The sequence below is a fragment of the Bactrocera dorsalis genome, chromosome 1 (assembly GCF_023373825.1).
Source record: "Bactrocera dorsalis isolate Fly_Bdor chromosome 1, ASM2337382v1, whole genome shotgun sequence".
In the NCBI taxonomy this organism is placed as follows: Eukaryota; Metazoa; Arthropoda; class Insecta; order Diptera; family Tephritidae; genus Bactrocera; species Bactrocera dorsalis.
Window position 1 is genome coordinate 105545926 of NC_064303.1, and position 17220 is coordinate 105563145.

The 17220-nt window shown below is 31.5% G+C and overlaps 3 protein-coding genes across 12 annotated transcripts in view; 2 read left to right on the forward strand and 1 right to left on the reverse strand.

Moving 5' to 3' along the window:
• LOC105224387 (polypeptide N-acetylgalactosaminyltransferase 5) overlaps window positions 1-1938 on the forward strand; it is a 70770-nt gene extending 68832 nt beyond the window's left edge. For all 9 annotated transcript variants that reach the window (XM_011202453.4, XM_049455403.1, XM_029549448.2 and 6 more), the window contains 3 exons: window positions 300-439; window positions 513-746; window positions 1059-1938. In XM_011202453.4, coding sequence (XP_011200755.2) covers window positions 300-439; window positions 513-746; window positions 1059-1205 — 521 coding nt within the window. In that variant the 3' untranslated portion in view covers window positions 1206-1938. The remainder of the gene's footprint in view (window positions 1-299; window positions 440-512; window positions 747-1058) is intronic.
• A 4844-nt stretch (window positions 1939-6782) lies between these two features.
• LOC105224386 (60S ribosomal protein L37a) lies at window positions 6783-7689 on the reverse strand. The gene is made up of 3 exons (XM_011202448.4): window positions 7533-7689; window positions 7182-7310; window positions 6783-7111 (listed from the first exon to the last, which is right to left on the reverse strand). The coding sequence occupies exons 1-3, from the start codon at window positions 7533-7535 to the stop codon at window positions 6965-6967; spliced, it is 279 nt and encodes a 92-aa protein (XP_011200750.1). The 5' UTR covers window positions 7536-7689; the 3' UTR covers window positions 6783-6964.
• Window positions 7690-8375: 686 nt separating this feature from the next.
• LOC105224385 (4'-phosphopantetheine phosphatase) lies at window positions 8376-10303 on the forward strand. Of its 2 annotated transcripts, none has more exons than XM_011202447.4 (2): window positions 8376-8648; window positions 8718-10303. In XM_011202447.4, exon 2 carries the CDS (start codon window positions 8731-8733, stop codon window positions 9820-9822), a length of 1092 nt encoding a protein of 363 aa, XP_011200749.2. In that variant the 5' UTR covers window positions 8376-8648; window positions 8718-8730; the 3' UTR covers window positions 9823-10303. The 2 variants fall into 2 exon arrangements, with proteins under 2 accessions (XP_011200749.2, XP_049311403.1); XM_049455446.1 differs by having other exon boundaries at window positions 8401-8648; window positions 8727-10303.
• Window positions 10304-17220: the final 6917 nt, after the last annotated feature.

The following is a 17220-nucleotide window of genomic DNA, read 5'->3' on the forward strand; positions in this document are numbered from 1 at the left end:
TTGTATATGTTTAATAAAACATTACACATTTAGTTATAAATGTAACATTAACACACTCTGCGACAAAAAGCATGCAAATCACTTAACTTTCACTTTGTAAATAAACGCTAAATATTAATACCACACACTGTTATCACAGTCACACCCACCACTGTTCATTAATTTATTTTCCATTTCTTCTTCTTACAAAAGTAAACAAACAACCGAAAACATATGGTTTTGCAGAAATTAATTTTTTCTCTTTATTTTATAAATCTCAATCTCATTTCAACGCGAAAATTGCAACTGAAAATGAACAGGTGCACGCAAAGCTGTGGCCGGCGATGTGAGCGATCGACGAGCGCTGCGCGAACGTTTACAATGTAAGAGCTTCCGCTGGTATTTGGAGAATATTTATCCGGAAAGTTTAATGCCACTAGACTATTACTATTTGGGCGAGGTAAATCGCAAAAATATTTATTTATTGTTATATTAATTTCTCATATATTTATTGGTTTTTATTTCGCAAACAGATTCGCAACGCCGAAACGGAGACCTGCCTCGACACTATGGGTCGCAAATATGGCGAAAAGATTGGCGTCAGCTATTGCCACGGCTTGGGTGGCAATCAAGTGTTCGCCTACACGAAACGACAGCAGATCATGTCGGATGATCTCTGCTTGGACGCATCGAATGCGATGGGTCCGGTAAATATGGTGCGTTGCCATAATATGGGTGGCAATCAAGAGTGGGTTTATGATGCAGAGGTGAGTGGAAAATCAAAAAAATTTTATTAATTATAAACTTTACAAATACAAAAGCTTAGTTATAAAAACCTCGATCAGTCAGTTCGTATGGCAGCTATATGCTATAGTGACTCGATCTGAGTAACTTCTTCGGAGAGTAAACTGATTCATACAATAATACATACTAAATTTCTTGAAGATATCTCGTCATATAAATATTTCTGTTTATATACAATATATAAAATATATATTATATATTTTTTTTACATCATATTCCGGTTGCTATGCTTTTATAATTAAAAATTTCCTACTATTCCAACTTGAATCGTGCAGGATAAAACGATACGACACACCAATACTGGCAATTGTTTGCAACGTCCGTCACGTAGTGACCCGGTGACGCCGCTGTTACGGCCATGTGATTACTCAAAGGGTCAACAGTGGCTGATGGAATCTAAATTTAAGTGGCAAGCACATTAGTTGTTGTTGTTTCTAATCATGATATTTACAATTAGTTAGATAGATAGTTGTCATATATATAAATATATAATTTTTTTTATTACATGTTAGTTAACTTTTTATTGTTTCACACTAACATTTGCTGATACATACTATAACTATTATATATACATATACATACAAAAGGTATATGCATATATACATGACTTTGACTACTGATTTTTGTTTTTTACTATTAAAATTTATTTGTTCTAAATATTAAGCGATGGGACTATTGTAAATTTTGTTTTTAAATTTGTGCAAGCAGCAAGAAAATCTCAATCTCCACTGAAACAGTATGTACGCGCAAACATACATACTTACATATGTGAGCATGTACCGAAAAAAATATAAATATCAAGTTAATCGTAAACAAGAAATATGTGCAACAACAAAGTAATTGATTATCTTTGTAAAGTCTTCCCTATGATTAAAGAAAAAAAGAAAATATATAAAAAATATATATGAAACAGACATGCAAACCACGCCAGACACACATACTTGTAGCATTGTGTGAAAATATATCCAGCATTGACATAAAGTGCAAAAAAATGTTTCAGCAAATAACAATGTTTCTGTAAATATGAAGAATTTCCGCCAAAATTCACGTAATGACAATTTTTTTCATAAAAGCCACACAAACACACACATAAAATATTTAAAACGTCCATTCCAAATGAAAAGTTAGAAACAACAGGTTTTGTGGTAATTTTTTTGCATTTTACGGTTGAAAAAAATAAAATTAAAATTGTGGAAATTAACCTCAAAAAGTTTCTATATAATAAGTAATATAATTGAAAAAGCGAAAAAATAGTAATTGACTTATTAAAATTATGTTTCACTTGTAGTAACGACACATTTAGCAATAAGTCTTATTATTTAGCTTAAGCTTATACTAGCCGTTACATGAGAATAGTCGAAGTGTTAAATTAGAAAAACAAAATGAAAATGTTCGTACCAACCGATTGGCATTTAATAGTACACGTCAAAGTTAATTTGAAAATTTAAAAATTACAACAAAAACATTTGTGTAAACCGAAAATGTGTCATAAAATATTTAACGCATATGTATGTATGTAAATTTCATAATTTTTTTTTAATTTTTTAACGGCAAGCCAAACTTTTGTTACAGTATTTGTTTTTTAGTTTATTTTATTTACTTCTTCGCACTATTTTAATGCTTTCTATATTTTACTTATAATTGTAAATATGTGAAATGCGTAAATTTGCGCTGACTATTAAATTTTTATTTAATACAAATGTGTTATGTAATTTGCAAGCGTAAATACATGGAAAATTTGTTTTTTGCATAGTGCAATGTTTATATGCTGCAAAGAAATTTAGGCAATTAAAAATTAAATAATTGGCATGTGTAGGTGTTGCCAGCCACACATTTGTGTAAAATAAAAATTTGTTGCTGACGCAGTAAAGCTAAAAATAATGGTTGTAAACGTTTACAGGTAAACATTTTCAGTAAATTTTTTGTTATTTTTTTAAATAATTTTTTTTAAATACTTTATAATTTTTTTTTTGAATTTTTATCAAAAAATTTTTTTTTTAATTTTTATTAAATATTTTTTTTTTTTAATTTTTATTAAATAAATGTATACACTTTTAATTTCCAGAGTGTTAAACAAAAATATTAAACTAAATTTATTAGCAGTGAAATTTTAGGAAATTTAAACGTTTACAGATAAAATACTGAGTAACTTTTTGTTAAGTTTTTTTTGCAAATTTTTTGTAATTTTTTTTAAATAATTATTTTTTATAAAAATAAATAAATGTTTAATTAAAATAGTAAATGCAATTTATTAGCAGTAAAATTTTAGAAAATTTAAACGTTTACGTTTTTATAAATTTTTTTTGCTAATTTCAATTATAATTTTTTTTTAATATTTTTGTTATAAACTTTTTTTTATAAAAAATATATATTTTTTTTTAATTTGCAGAGTGTTAAACTAAATTATTAAATGCAATTTATTGGGAGTTTTTATCAACTTTTTTTTAAATATTTTTTTATTAATTTTTTTTATAAAAAACGTATTTTTTATTAAATTTCCGGAGTGTTAAACTAAAATATTAAATATAATTTATTAGCAGTAAAATTTTAGAAAATTTAAGCGAAAAATTGCAGTCTAACAATATGTAAATTATAAAAAAAGGTAATATCATTTTCAGGCTAAAGAAATTATTATTTTTATTTTATTTTTAAGTAGAGATAAATGTAATATTTATATTTTTTTATATTTATCATATTTTTGCTCTAATTTCATATTAAATGTCAGCAAGTAGCAAGTTGCCTGAAATAAATGTGTACAGACTGACACATAAAAATTTAAACAAAAAATTAAAAAAATAGACAAAATATTGAAAACAATCAATTTTAAAGAATTTCCATGCCAATTTAAATAACAATTACATCAACTTTGTTTAACATTTAATAAATAAATATTTTCATTTTAATATAATTTAATAACGAATGTCAGTATAGGGTGTCTCAAATAAATATGAACAGGCATACATTAAAAAAAAAGATTATACAAATTATAAAAACAAAGCAAAAATGTTTAAAAAAATACACCATTTGTTCTTCGCATTACGTTAAAAATTCTCATAATTAAAATAATAATTTCTTTAGCCGAAAATATACTAACTGAAAAATTAACTGCAAACGATTTCAAAAACATTATGTATAATGCAAAGATAAAATATCATAAAAAAGTTAAACATTTATCATATCATAAAATATGTATTTAGGCAAGGAATCGCATGTATGTAAATGCCTAGGACCAACTAAAATGTGCGCATGCGCAAACGAAGTATGTGTCCTGCAGTAAATTTAATTAGTCTAAGCAAGGCACAACAAGTTTGTTCACAAAATAAGCAAAAAATAGCAAGATAGTTGGCTCACTAATGTTATTTTGAGACTGTTGTTAATTTTTGCTGTAGAATTATTGTTTTTGTAATTCATTGCTATGCTATTTTTACTATATTATGTTGGTTGTATTTAAATTGACTTTGAGATTTGAAAATTCTAAGAAATATGTCAACTTTAATTTCGTCTCTATGCGTTATACTAAAAAAAAATTTACAAAAGCATTTAGAAATCCGAAAGTAATTAAACAAAAATTAATTAAATCTGAAAAAGTATATTTATATGTGTGTACATTGAAAATATTATATAAAATTGCAAAGCCAAACGATTTTGATAACTACTAAGCTGTAAAAAGTAGTTGCCAGATCAGTTTCATTATGTTTTATAACTTTTTATGTGTTAAAGCATTTATAAGCAGTTATACTTACGATTTAAAAAAAATTTGAAACTTTTTGTAAAATTTAAAAAAAAAAAATATTATTTTTTTAATTTTATATTTTTTTTTAATACTTTTTTTTACATATTTTTTAAATTTTTTAATATTTTTTTTAAATTTTTTTGTAATTTTTTTAATTATTTTTATTTTTTTTTTAATTTTTTTTTATTTTTTTTTTATTAAAAAAATATTTTTTAATTATTTATAAAATTATTATAAAATTTATTTTTTTTTTTAACTTTTTTTAGATTGTTTTTCATTTTTTTTTTTTGAAAAATGCTTTGTCATTAACCAATTCTTTGTATTTTTTAAAAATTATTTTCCACATATTTTGCTTTTCATGTACATACATATACATATAAATCTTCCACAGCGCGGATTTGCATATTTTTGCATAAGTAAATCTTTTAAAAAACTTAAATTTATTAATTTATAAAAACTGATTTTTAAAATCTCACTATTTATGTTTATAAAATTATGTCATCTCAATTCACTTTTTTCATTTTCACTTTTTTATTGTTCAATGCAAGCATTTAACGCTCTTTGCAATACCGTTAACACTTCAAACACTCCTTTTTATAAACTGTTCCTATATAAGTAGTTGCAAGTAATGAAAAATTATAAAACAAAAACAAAATCAAGAATGTTTGCATCTCTCAATTTGTAACTAATCATAATCATAAACAAACTAGCAACCAATATAGTACATACAATATCATAAAAAGTCACAACAACAATAACATAAATAAAAAAATATATTATACATACATATATATAAATTATAGTATAGTAATAAAAAAGAGCTAGCAAAAGATTTGCTCTATAAGAGAAAGAAAATAATCATAAAATCTACACGTACAACAAATATCGTTTGTATATAGTAAAAAAATGAAATTTAAATGCATAAAAAAATTTTAAGTGATCTGCAAGTACATATGAATATATTTAAAATATTTCAAAGAATTTTGAAAATACCCTTAAGCAAAATAATATTAATAATAATGATACGTAAATTTGTATTGTAAAAGTACGATAAAAATTTGTAATTTTTATAGCTCATAATTGTAAAAACAAAAATTAAAAAAAAAAAACTCCAAAAAATATTTATTTCAATATTTGTGTGCGAAATCAAAACATTATTTATAAAGCAAATGTCTATTTCTAAGTGCAATCGACTTCAAAAGCAAAAATCTCTTTGTATAACTATAATTTTGTATTTAAATATTTTGTACGTTATATACATGCATATATTTATATATGTATACTTCATGTATTTTTTCGGATGGTGCGCTTTATGAAATGAACCGGCTTGCAAAATATCCATATCAACTGTTAAATAATTTTTCTCTAGCAATTTAATAATTTTGTATATTTTTTAATTTTAAAATGTCTTATTTTTTAGCTTATGAGTCCATATTTTTCATTTATTTGCCGCCAAACTAATTAATTAGCTAATAATATTTTTCGTTTGATTCTATATACGTATTGTATAAGTATTGAATAAGCGTACACATACACACATTTGTATTTTACAATTTAGAATGAAGAAACATTTTAAACGAACTTTTGAAATGAAATAAATGAAAATAATAATAATGACCTACAACCTACGCTGTGCAATTTGTTTTATTTAGCAATTAACATTATTTGCAAAAATATTGCGTGAAATACCCATGCGCTAAGAATTAAAATCTAAAAAAAAAAATAATTCATCTGAGTCACCCTGTCGATTTTCTGATTTTATGCAGCAGCCAATTTTGCCCAATTCTACCAGGCGACCATAACCGTGCAGAAAGTGTCGCAGAAAATTTTGCGCCTTGGGGGTATGCTACATTTTCTGGTCGCACAAGTGCTTCCTGTTCGTACAGTAGCCACAGTAGCGCCTCAAGTATAGGCAATGGTTCTGTGACGCACAGTGGCTGCTGGGATTTTTAACATGAAATGTGCAACTCGCATTTTCACCAGGCAACCAGGAGTGTGCAAAAAGTGGCGGCAAAAGGAAAATAGCAATAAACTGAAATGTATATTATGTTGTTGGTTAAAATATGCAAATGCTTTTAATGCAAAACCACTAACAAATATGCGCGCATTTGTTGGATTCTTGCTTTTTAACGCCTATATGCAAGTTATTACATGTAAATATCGGAAATTCCCAATATTTACGTAAAATATGCACCAGATCTAATTTCTTTCACTAATTTCAGCTTCTTCTACTGCTTTTGTCGCACAAATCACAACACTTTTCATATTTGTTTAAAAAATCCTTTTTTATTTTCTTTTTCCTTGTACAACAAAGCGTGTCCGTAAGCCGGCGGCCAAACAACACTACCAAATTAAAATTTGGTATAGCACAATCCGCGCCAAATTTAATGTAAATTAAACTATTTACTAGATGAACTGAGAAAATCAGTTCGGTTTCCAGGCAGGAATTTACTGTTCCTTGGTTTCACGCAGACGACGCACAGCCGAGCGTACGGAAGCTGCGGCGGTGGTGGAGTACACCCAAGCGCCACCGGCAACAACACGCTTGCAGCGTTTGCAGGACCAGATACCAACGCAAGCACGTTTCATCGAGTCCTATAAGAAGAGACACAGAAAAAACCAATTAGTATTTAAACAGAAAAAGTTAGCTTTGATGCAAACTTACCTTGCCGCAGAAGGTGCAGGTGTATTTTGAATGCTGGGTCACCTCCATCTTCTTGACCATCTTACGTAGGGAGGCACCATAACGGGTACCATATTTACCTACGATTCCAACCTTCTTGGTGCGTTTGGCCTGAGAAGTACAAAAGAGAATTTAGGCATATTAATAATCATCGCACTTTCATCGCTGTCGAAAGTCTACATAAACACTTAGTTAAATGCATTAAAAAGTCTAAAAATCACAGCACGTTTAGATTATTTACATTAAGTAAACATAGTACTACATTTTTTGCGTGAACTTATTTTTCTTCATTTTTGGATTGTAATAAAATTTTTCGATTTATTTACTCCGTACCATTTTTAAGTTGTTGATCTGTCAAAAATTCAACCGGAAAGAACCGAACGTCACTTGAAGTTGGCTATTATTCGTTCGCTGACAGCTGCCACATAACAGTGTTGCCAGCACTAAATGTTGTTGGTATATCTCACATACAGTGATGGCTGATTTGATTGGCCTTGTCGAAATAATAGGAGAACACTGAAACAAACGAAATGGAAGTTATTATATGAAATTTGTATATATTAAATTAAAAAATAGTAATTAAAGTATAAAATTTGAACTAAAATCTTTAAATACGCTAATAAAATGTTAAATTTTGAGTCATTTATTTAATATTTTACTGAATGGGTCTTTAAGCTAGGAGGTTTAATTGCCATTTTTAATTAGTTGTTTCATGTTTTAATTTGAGAAAATATTGTATCATGCTTTATTCCTATTTTAACATAATTTTTAAAAATATATGTATAATTTTTTCTTTATCTTGCCACAAACACGTAAATTTTTATAAATTCACACGGCTATAGGTGATAATAACAAGTTGTGGCTTGGCATACAATCCTTGTGAAATGATAAAAAGTTCTCAAAAACCACAAAAAATATTTTGTTAATTTTATTAACAAAAGGAGTTGCCATATTTTATTTTTAATAATAGCATAATAATCTGATGTTTAATTAAAAATTAATTTGTATGCTAAGTGCTTATAACATTAAAGCACACAGAAAAGCTCAATAGCTTCTAAAAACTCTACATGCAAAGTGGAAAAATATATTTCAATAGGATTTACTTCGAATAATTAACAAAAACATCAGATATACATCAAATACAAAATCCCTAAAGCTGAGAGCCGCAGACAAACCTAATCGTGTGGCAACACCAATCAGCTGGTAATCACTTGTTTTCGTTTTGTTATGATTTATCGCAAAAATATACGACAGTGAACTATTTAAATATTGATAAAACTGTGGAAAAGTGATTACTCTTTAATTAGCGTCAAACGAGAATAACGAAAGTATAAAAAGGGCCAAAAATACATTAAGAAAAAGTAAAAAAGAAATTTATTTTACATACGCAAAAAAGACTATTGGTGTCGTGGGTGTGCAGAGAGTTGGCTACTTTTTAGGAAGTTGAAGGTATTTTGTGATTTACAATAACAGCAAAGCATAAATGATCAGGCGTATAAACAAATTGTTTCATTTAAGCTGCGTCAGAAGTATGGGCGAATCGAAGTGTTACACACTGCTAAGAGATCCTAGTACATATACACCAGACACAATCGACTTGAACAAAGATACAAAAGCGGCTGCATATTGGTTCCCTTGCTTTCGTGACTTGGTTGCAAAATTTGCCACACAGGCAGCCGAAAGTCAATGTCAAATTGACGACACAGCTACAGAACGAGCGGAAAACTTCCGTAAAGCCTATTTGGCAAAACTGGACGAATACCAAAGAAATACAGAAATAAATGCGGCCAACAATGTTGTGCTAGGTATACGTGAATTGCTGGAATTGAATGAGACGCAATTGCGTTTATTTGGTTTTGATGATCCATGGAAACAACAAAAACTCTTAGAAAACACTGCTGCCGTTGCCAACTTAAAGAAACGGCTGGAAGAGTTAGATGCCATCGATGACAATGCAGCACGTTGGACAGAGCTGGTACGCGGTGTGCTTGCTGGTAACATGTTCGATTGGGGTGCACAAGCTGTGGCGAGTATTTTGAATGAGGATACAAATTTCGGTTTGCATGCAGCGCTGGAGCGTATACAAAAGCGTCCTTGGCTTATAGACAATCTGGACGCTTGGCTGCACCGGCTGCGTGGCAATGCGCATAAATGTGCGCTTATTTTCGTCGATAATAGTGGCGTAGATGTTGTGTTAGGCATGCTGCCATTCGTGCGTGCACTGCTGCAACGTGGCACTAAAGTGCTACTATGTGCAAATACCGAACCTTCGTTGAATGATGTGACAAGCGGAGAGTTGTCCGAACTGTTGGATAAATGCTGTATACATTGCAGCGTACTCGCAAAAGCAAAGCAAGAGCAAAACTTACTAGTGTATGCGAATGGTCAGAGTGGTCCCTGCTTGGATATGCGTACATTGCCGAGTGAATTATGCGATGCTATACAAAAACATGAGACTGACTTGCTAGTAATTGAAGGTATGGGGCGTACGCTGCATACAAATCTCTATGCGAAATTCAAATGTGAGACACTTAAACTGGCTGTCATAAAGAATAAGTGGCTGGCAGAGCACTTGGGCGGTGATACCTTTGCAGTTATATGCAAATACGAAGATGCAAGCTAGTTAATACCACCTATGTTATACTGCCGTTTTATTTGAGATTAGATTATCTATTTTGGACTACTTGTATTAAGGAGATGGCGACGCGTTATAATCGTGAAATGTGCGTGTGTGTTAAACAAAGCAGAATTAATCGTTTATTATCGTCACGTATGTATGTATGTAGATATGCAAGATAATACGCAATAATAAACTAAAATATGCATACAAACATCAAAACAAGAAAATGTTACGATTTGGATAATTTGCGATATGAGAAGATATGAGAATATTTGTGTCAATGACCAACTGATGAATGATCTACTATAAAATACATATAAACAATATATTACTTGTTGAAGAAACACATTTTAATGATTTCTTTGTAGAAGACAAACGCGCGTTTTCGAATTTAGTCTATGTCAATTGTTGTGAACAGAATAAAATTTGTAATTTTACTAAAAAAAATACTAAACTATATAAAATAATCATTCAGTATACAATGAAGCAGTGCGTTTGATTGTCTTTTATCACACGTTTTATCATATAAACGGTATTCATACCTAATCTAGGGAAATCTACAGATGTCTGTGTTTATTTTAGTTTTAGTTTAGTTGCCTCTGTTAAAATATTTGCTGTGCTTAAGTGCGCTAACGCTTAGGTGTTGTTTGGTAACATGTGTATATAATAACATTTTATTTTCAAATGATATCGTATGATGGCCCTGTGGTTTGTAATACCCAGAAGGAAACGACGGATAAATCAACGAGATGAGCTGAGACGATTTAGCGTTAACGATTTAAATTAAGTGAACTTATTATTAATCGTTAACAGCCTGTATATACACCAAGTAGTCCCTCAGTTTTTGAGATATCGATTTAAAATTTGTCATACATCAGTTTCTCTCCCAGAAGTTGCTCATAAGCCAGTACCGTCGATATCAAACCCTTATAGCTGCCATACAAACTGATTTGCAAACTCAAATTCTTGTATGGAGAACTTTTATTGAGGTTTTGGTGCAGCCGAAGCCAACATTTCTGTTTTTGTTGTAGGAATACCTCTAAGGATTTTTGAGTTACGGAAACGAAAGATCCGATTACTTTTACATTTTTTTGGGCATAGTTCTCATGTTCTGTATGTAGTTCTTTATACATTGGTCCACCTGTTTTTGATCTCATCAAAAACCAATTTTGGCAGGCCGAAAACGAATAAATTTGCTTCTTAATAAACGCCGTTATTTTTTTAAATTTTGATTATTTTTCGACCATAGAACAATATGTTTTAGTGGAAATGGATTTTTAGGTTTGATCCACGGAAAAGCCCGAAATGGCTTTGTCACAGTAGTTTTGTCTCTTAATTTAAGTTCGAAATTAGCGCCCCAGCTTATCAGCGCTAGTATATAAGTATGTAAACGTATTTATTTTACAACATAGTTTTGCGCTTTCGAGCACATAACTCAAGCGCTACGAATTGCTACCTAAAACTTTCTAATCTCCTACACCAGCGCATACAAACCATGTGGCAGGAATGGAGCGAGCTGTTGCACGGCTAAAAGACAACCCTTTGAGCGGGTTTGGATAGTGCGCGACTTTAGAACTTCCAATTCCATAGTGGTGAGACATGATTGCTGACCAATTTTAAAGTGTAATTAAAATTAAAACAAACGGCTGCTTCAGTCTAGCCGTGAGACAGTCGTGGTGCTGAGCCATGGCAGATACAGACGAATAGCGAAACTAGCAAACTATTTAAGCACGTACAAATATTACACGATTCTGTATATACTACTTATGTGTATGTATATATGTATGTGTATACGCATGTATATATGTATATATGTATGAGCATTTCACTAGCGTTGTTGCCATAATCCATTTTAGAATGACTTTGTTCAACGCTTCTACTGTATTTATGTAAGTATGACGTAGACGCTGCAAACTTTTGTCGACGCACACAAATTCCACTAAAAAACGATTCACATCAGAATCATTGGCTTGTGGTGCTGCAATGAAAAGTTTGGCGCTAAAAAATCAGTTATTGTAGTCGGCGCTTTCAGCGTGCATTGTCACCAAGCAACGTTGCTCTTGCCGTTGCTCTTGCAGTTGCTGACGACATTCAAGCAAGCTGCAGTTTGACGCTGCGCTCAGCACATGCCGGCAATTATAATTTGGCCGTATGAAAGTTTTTGGCTGCGATTACACGTTTTAGACTTCTAGATTTCATAAATTACGTAATTTTGTGGCTGAACTTTTTGATATTGTAGACTTGTTGTCCAAAAAAAAAAATATTTCAAAATTTTTTAATTTAAATATCAAGCCATTAAACTTTAAAACTAAGTATCACCAGCAAAAGAAGCAAGCGCTTAAAGTCAACTCTTTATCCTTTCTTCAAGTGCACTTACTGCATCTTTTCTTTCGTTCTTTGGCCCCACTCTAATGCTGATTAATTGGAGTTTTTTCTCGCTTTGTGCGCGCAAAATTTCGCCGCTGCAGCAGAAGCTCTAAAAGAGCAAAAGTTCTAGCCACCACTTAAGCCAGAATTAATTGATATTTATGTGGCTCATTTGAATTACTTAATACAGCGCGCGTGTGAGAGCTGCGTTGCCGGCACAAGAAGAAAACATATAAAGTGAAAAGTTTTCGAATTAAAAAATGCAAATGAAAAGAAATGATTTGCTGCTGTGCATGGAGAGACAAGGAAGCACTAGAGAGCTGGAGATTACAATAGATTTACAATGAGCTTGGGGTTGGGAAAAGCACAACTTTGGTTATGCTAAAAAGTTCGGAAGTTTGTTTTAAATTTGCAATCGTAAATTTATATTTTGAGACAATCTTTGAGAGAAAAAGTACAAATACCAAAAGCTTAATATAAAGCTATATATAATATATATAATTGGCGACATGGTTTTGTACCGTGGTTCTCCGATATTTGACCAAACTTTAGAATATCATAATATATATACCAATAGTAGAATATCCGCGCTCTTCAAATTGAGATCAAACAAAAAAATGACTTTTTCTTTTATTTTTTAACGACCTCAAAATTGAGTGAAAAACATTTTTAAGTTATCCAGTTTTATGTAAATAAATCTCAGCTTTCTAATAAAAATATTTTCACAATCCAAAAAAAATTTAAAAATCCAAAAAAAACATTGTGCTTTTCCCCCAACTTTTTTCAAAATTGACTTTTCCATTCGATTCCTCGTTAAATTTTATATAAGAATCAGTGTTCAAAAATATGGGACTCTGATCCCATGAACAGCAAAAAAATAACATTTTTTTTTCCAAAAACCCGGTTTTTTTGCTTTTCCCCCAAACTTTTTTTCAAAATTGACTTTTCATTCGATTCCTCGTTAAATTTACATAAGAATCAGTGTTCAAAAATCCCATGAACAGCAAAAAATGCAAAGTTGTCCTGATGGAAGACGAAACTATTTCTGTTGATCAATTCTGGCCGCTTTTTCGGTTGCTTGCTTCAATCTCATCAGTTGTTGACCGTAAAATGTAGAATCAATCGTTCGACCAGGCCGGAGCAGCTCATAGTGGATTATTCCTTTCCAATCCCACCAAACGCTCAGCACATCCTTTCGAAGCGTCAATACTGGCTTTGCGATCATTTGTTGAGTTTGACCATATTTTTCGCACATTATTGTGGTATTTGATCCACTTTTCGTCTCCTGTAGCCACTCGCTTCATATATGATTCGATTTCATTTCGTTGCAGCAAAGAATCACAGATGTTAATTCGGTCCATTAAATTTTTCACAGACAATTCATGTGGTACCCAAATATCGAGCTTATTTTTGTAGCCAGCCTTTTTTAAATGGTTCAAAACCAATGAAGTTTATGTTCCTTAGCGATGACATGACTGATTATGTGTGACCAAATCTTTTCCATAATTTCATCGACTTTTTCAACGATAGGTCGACCAGAGCGAGGTGCCTCTTTCACTTCGAAATTTCCAAAACGGAAACGGGCGTTCTTCCCTTTTTATTACAAAAATTGTTGTAACTTGTAACTTTTTTTCAACTTCCCTGAATTTACGTAAAAACGTTATCGACTACCCAATATTTTGTCAAATAAAAATGTTTTCAATACAAAAATTTGATATTACTCTGTCAGTTTGTATGACAGCTATATGCTATAGAGGTCCGATACCGAAAGATAATTTCAGATGGAAATCTTAAAAACTGCTGGAACTATGAGTTCGGACAAACAGCCGGGCAGTGGCTAAATCTACTCAACTCGTCAAGCTGTTCATTTATGTATGTTATAGTAGAGTTTCCGATGTTTCCTTTAGTGTGTTACAAACTTCGTGGCTAACCTAATATACCCACCTTATTCTGAGTACAAAAATATGTGTCGAAGTGGAACCCCGCAATATAAAACCCATTTTTTGAGAGAGCATCTTACTTAGAATTTGTTCGATGATTGATCTGGGACTATTTACTCACTATTTCATTAAATATATAAATATCAAAACAATTAGAAAACAGAAAATTAAAGTTTAAGCAATTGCAAACACATTAAAAAGAACTTAGAAGCCATTGAGATTATTTAACAACTAGATATCAATCATCAATTACAAACAACAATCAATATTTAATAGCCAATTAAAGAGATGAAAGCGAAAAAAATAAGCGAAAAGTGAAAGAGAGGAAAGAGAACTAAATCTGATATTGGCTAACAGTGAAGCCACTTCGAATCAACAAGGCGCCCACCACAAATACTGTCTCCTTGCGCAGCTAAAAAAAAGTTAAAAATAAAATAAAATAAAAATAAAAAACCGAAATAATATAATAAAAGAAATCATACTTTCTAACAGTCAACGGCGTGCAATGATCTGCAAAAATAAGCGCTTGACGACTTTTGTGGACGGCGCTTGAATAAGTTGTAAAAAAATATACAAGTAAATAATCTCTTAGCACAAAAGCAGCGGCCAAACAGTTTAGATGACTTTCAGTTTTCGCATTTTTTTCCAAAATTGCATTTCTCTCAAATTTATTTTCATATCTCCGACTTAATCTAACATTTTTGTTATTACTTTATACATACACACACAGACTTCTTTCTCAGCGCGCTTTATCATATAACCGCTCTTCTTACTGCCTTCGCTGGTTATTTGTAGAAAAATAAGTAAAATTGTGGCGAGCGCAATCTGGCGCTGAAATTGCTTTTCAATTGATGTTTTCATTCTGTGCAAAGTTTTCTATTTTCTCTTATTATGATTTTGTAGATTTTTTGCTTTATTTAATTTTTCATACACTTCCTCAGTTGGCCAATTACCTTAACGATTACGAGCGATTAAGCGAATTGCTGCCACACGCCACTGCAGTTGCTTCCTTCCTAGTCGTTTCCTTGGCATCTGTTTCTATGTGTATGTATGTGTGTGTGTTAGTTGCGTGCGTTTGTGTGCCATGCGACAGTAAATCAGGCAAAGCCAACGGAGCGTATGAGTGACTTATTTCCACACACTTTTTGCTCGGTCTCGCTCTCGCTTTCCCGCTCTTTTACTTTCTATTCGTAGTCGATTGCTATTTGTACCATTTACGATTTTTATTTTCCTTCAATTACTCAGCTAATAAATCTTCGACTCTTGTAATTTAAAAAGTACACACATATGTATGGAGGAGTATTTATAAAGCAATAAATTGATAGCAAGAAAGGTGTATAAATTGCAATGATTATTAAGTTTGCTTGACACTAAACTAATTTTTTTTTGTTAAAAAGTGCCATTCTGTAAAAAAATATATACATATGTAAATTTTATTTCAATTTGAAGCTAATAACAATTATAATCCTTGCTGCAGATAAATATCCGGTCAGCAAAATCACTTATCATGCTTGAAATGACATTTTCTAAATTAATCCGCATGAGTGTACATATGTATATATGTAAACATAATTATAAGTGCAACACATGGAAATTTTATTGCTTACATTTTATTTTGAATTTACATAAAAGTCTTTCACTTGCGTGATTTCAAGAATAAATAAGCATGTTGTTTTTGTAAGCACTTGCTTGCAAACATTTAATCATTCAAACAATATAAGATTGCTTGTTATTTACTGGCTTATTTATTTGTTTGTTTAACAAATGGCAGATTAAATACTCTCAACCACTTCCGGCTACGGAAATTTAGGCGCAATAACTAAGTAATTAAACTTTCTTTAATTAAATGAATGATTGAGTTGTTTAAACTCAAATGAACTAGAAAGCAATTAAAATAATCAATTTGAAATAAATTTTGGCAGAATACGTTATTCGAATTTTTTTTTTAATTTTTTTGTAGAGCTTAGGTGATGTTTAAATTTTATTGACTGCTACGATTAACGCAAAAAGTGTTTTTATCTAAGTTAAAGTGAAGTAGAATTTCCAGATGGTGAAACAAGAGCAGATTAAACGACTTATTTTGCTCCGGAGATATTGAATGGTTTACTGACCGAACAAGGACGGAGTTGTAAAAACCAGGCATTACCCAATTTCTATATCACGACCGGCAGTATGAAATTCAAGTAAAGGTATTCGCTAATTCGGCACGTGTCGAAAACAGTTTCCATAAAATAACAGTGGATCAAACGTTTCGGATGACCCTGGAAAAAAACACCTAGGGTAGCCACTAGCATAACAATACGTGATAGTTCACTTTTCTTGGTAGGTATGACACATTTATACGGCTACTGGCGAACGGAGCAAGTTAACTCTACTTATAACCAACTCTTCAGTTAATAGCAACCTTTTCTGGCAGCTAAGCAGAGATCGGTTTTAGAAGAGAAAATGGCGATTTAGAAATTGTCTTCTAATGTATAGGTGCACTGAAGTCTAAGTCCACTGAAAATTGCTGAACACCGTCTACGATCTTACCCAATGGTATCTAAATGTGGTTACCAAGTGGGTAGAAAGAAATGGATTAGCCATAAATTCAAATAAAACTGAAGTCATTTTATATACAAGGAGGTATAAAATCTCTGACGTACTCTCCCTCGATGGGATGTTGAAGAGTTTGGGGCTTATCTATGATGAAACTCTCATGATAGCCAAAAATCGAGGAGAGAGTGAGGAAGGCTTCTGTCCCTTTATATTGTTGTAGAGGAGTAACTGGGAATAGGAGGGGCTTTCACCAAAGTGGTGATATGGCTCTATGAAACCATAGTTAAGCCAATAATGTTAATGTGGTCGTTGTTTGGAGAAGATCTCTTTGAAGAACCACCCTAGCTAAGCAAAAGGAGCGTGTTCAAAGAGCGGTCCTCATCAGCATCCGTGGTGGACTAAGAACTACCCCATTAATGGCACTCAATGCTATTCTGCACGTTATACTTATAGATTAGCGGGTGGGTGCTTGGCGGCGAAGACTGTTCTTAGACTTAGGGTGGAAGCTGGATATATGAACGGCCCCGGTTAGGGATATCCTACATTTTTCTACTAC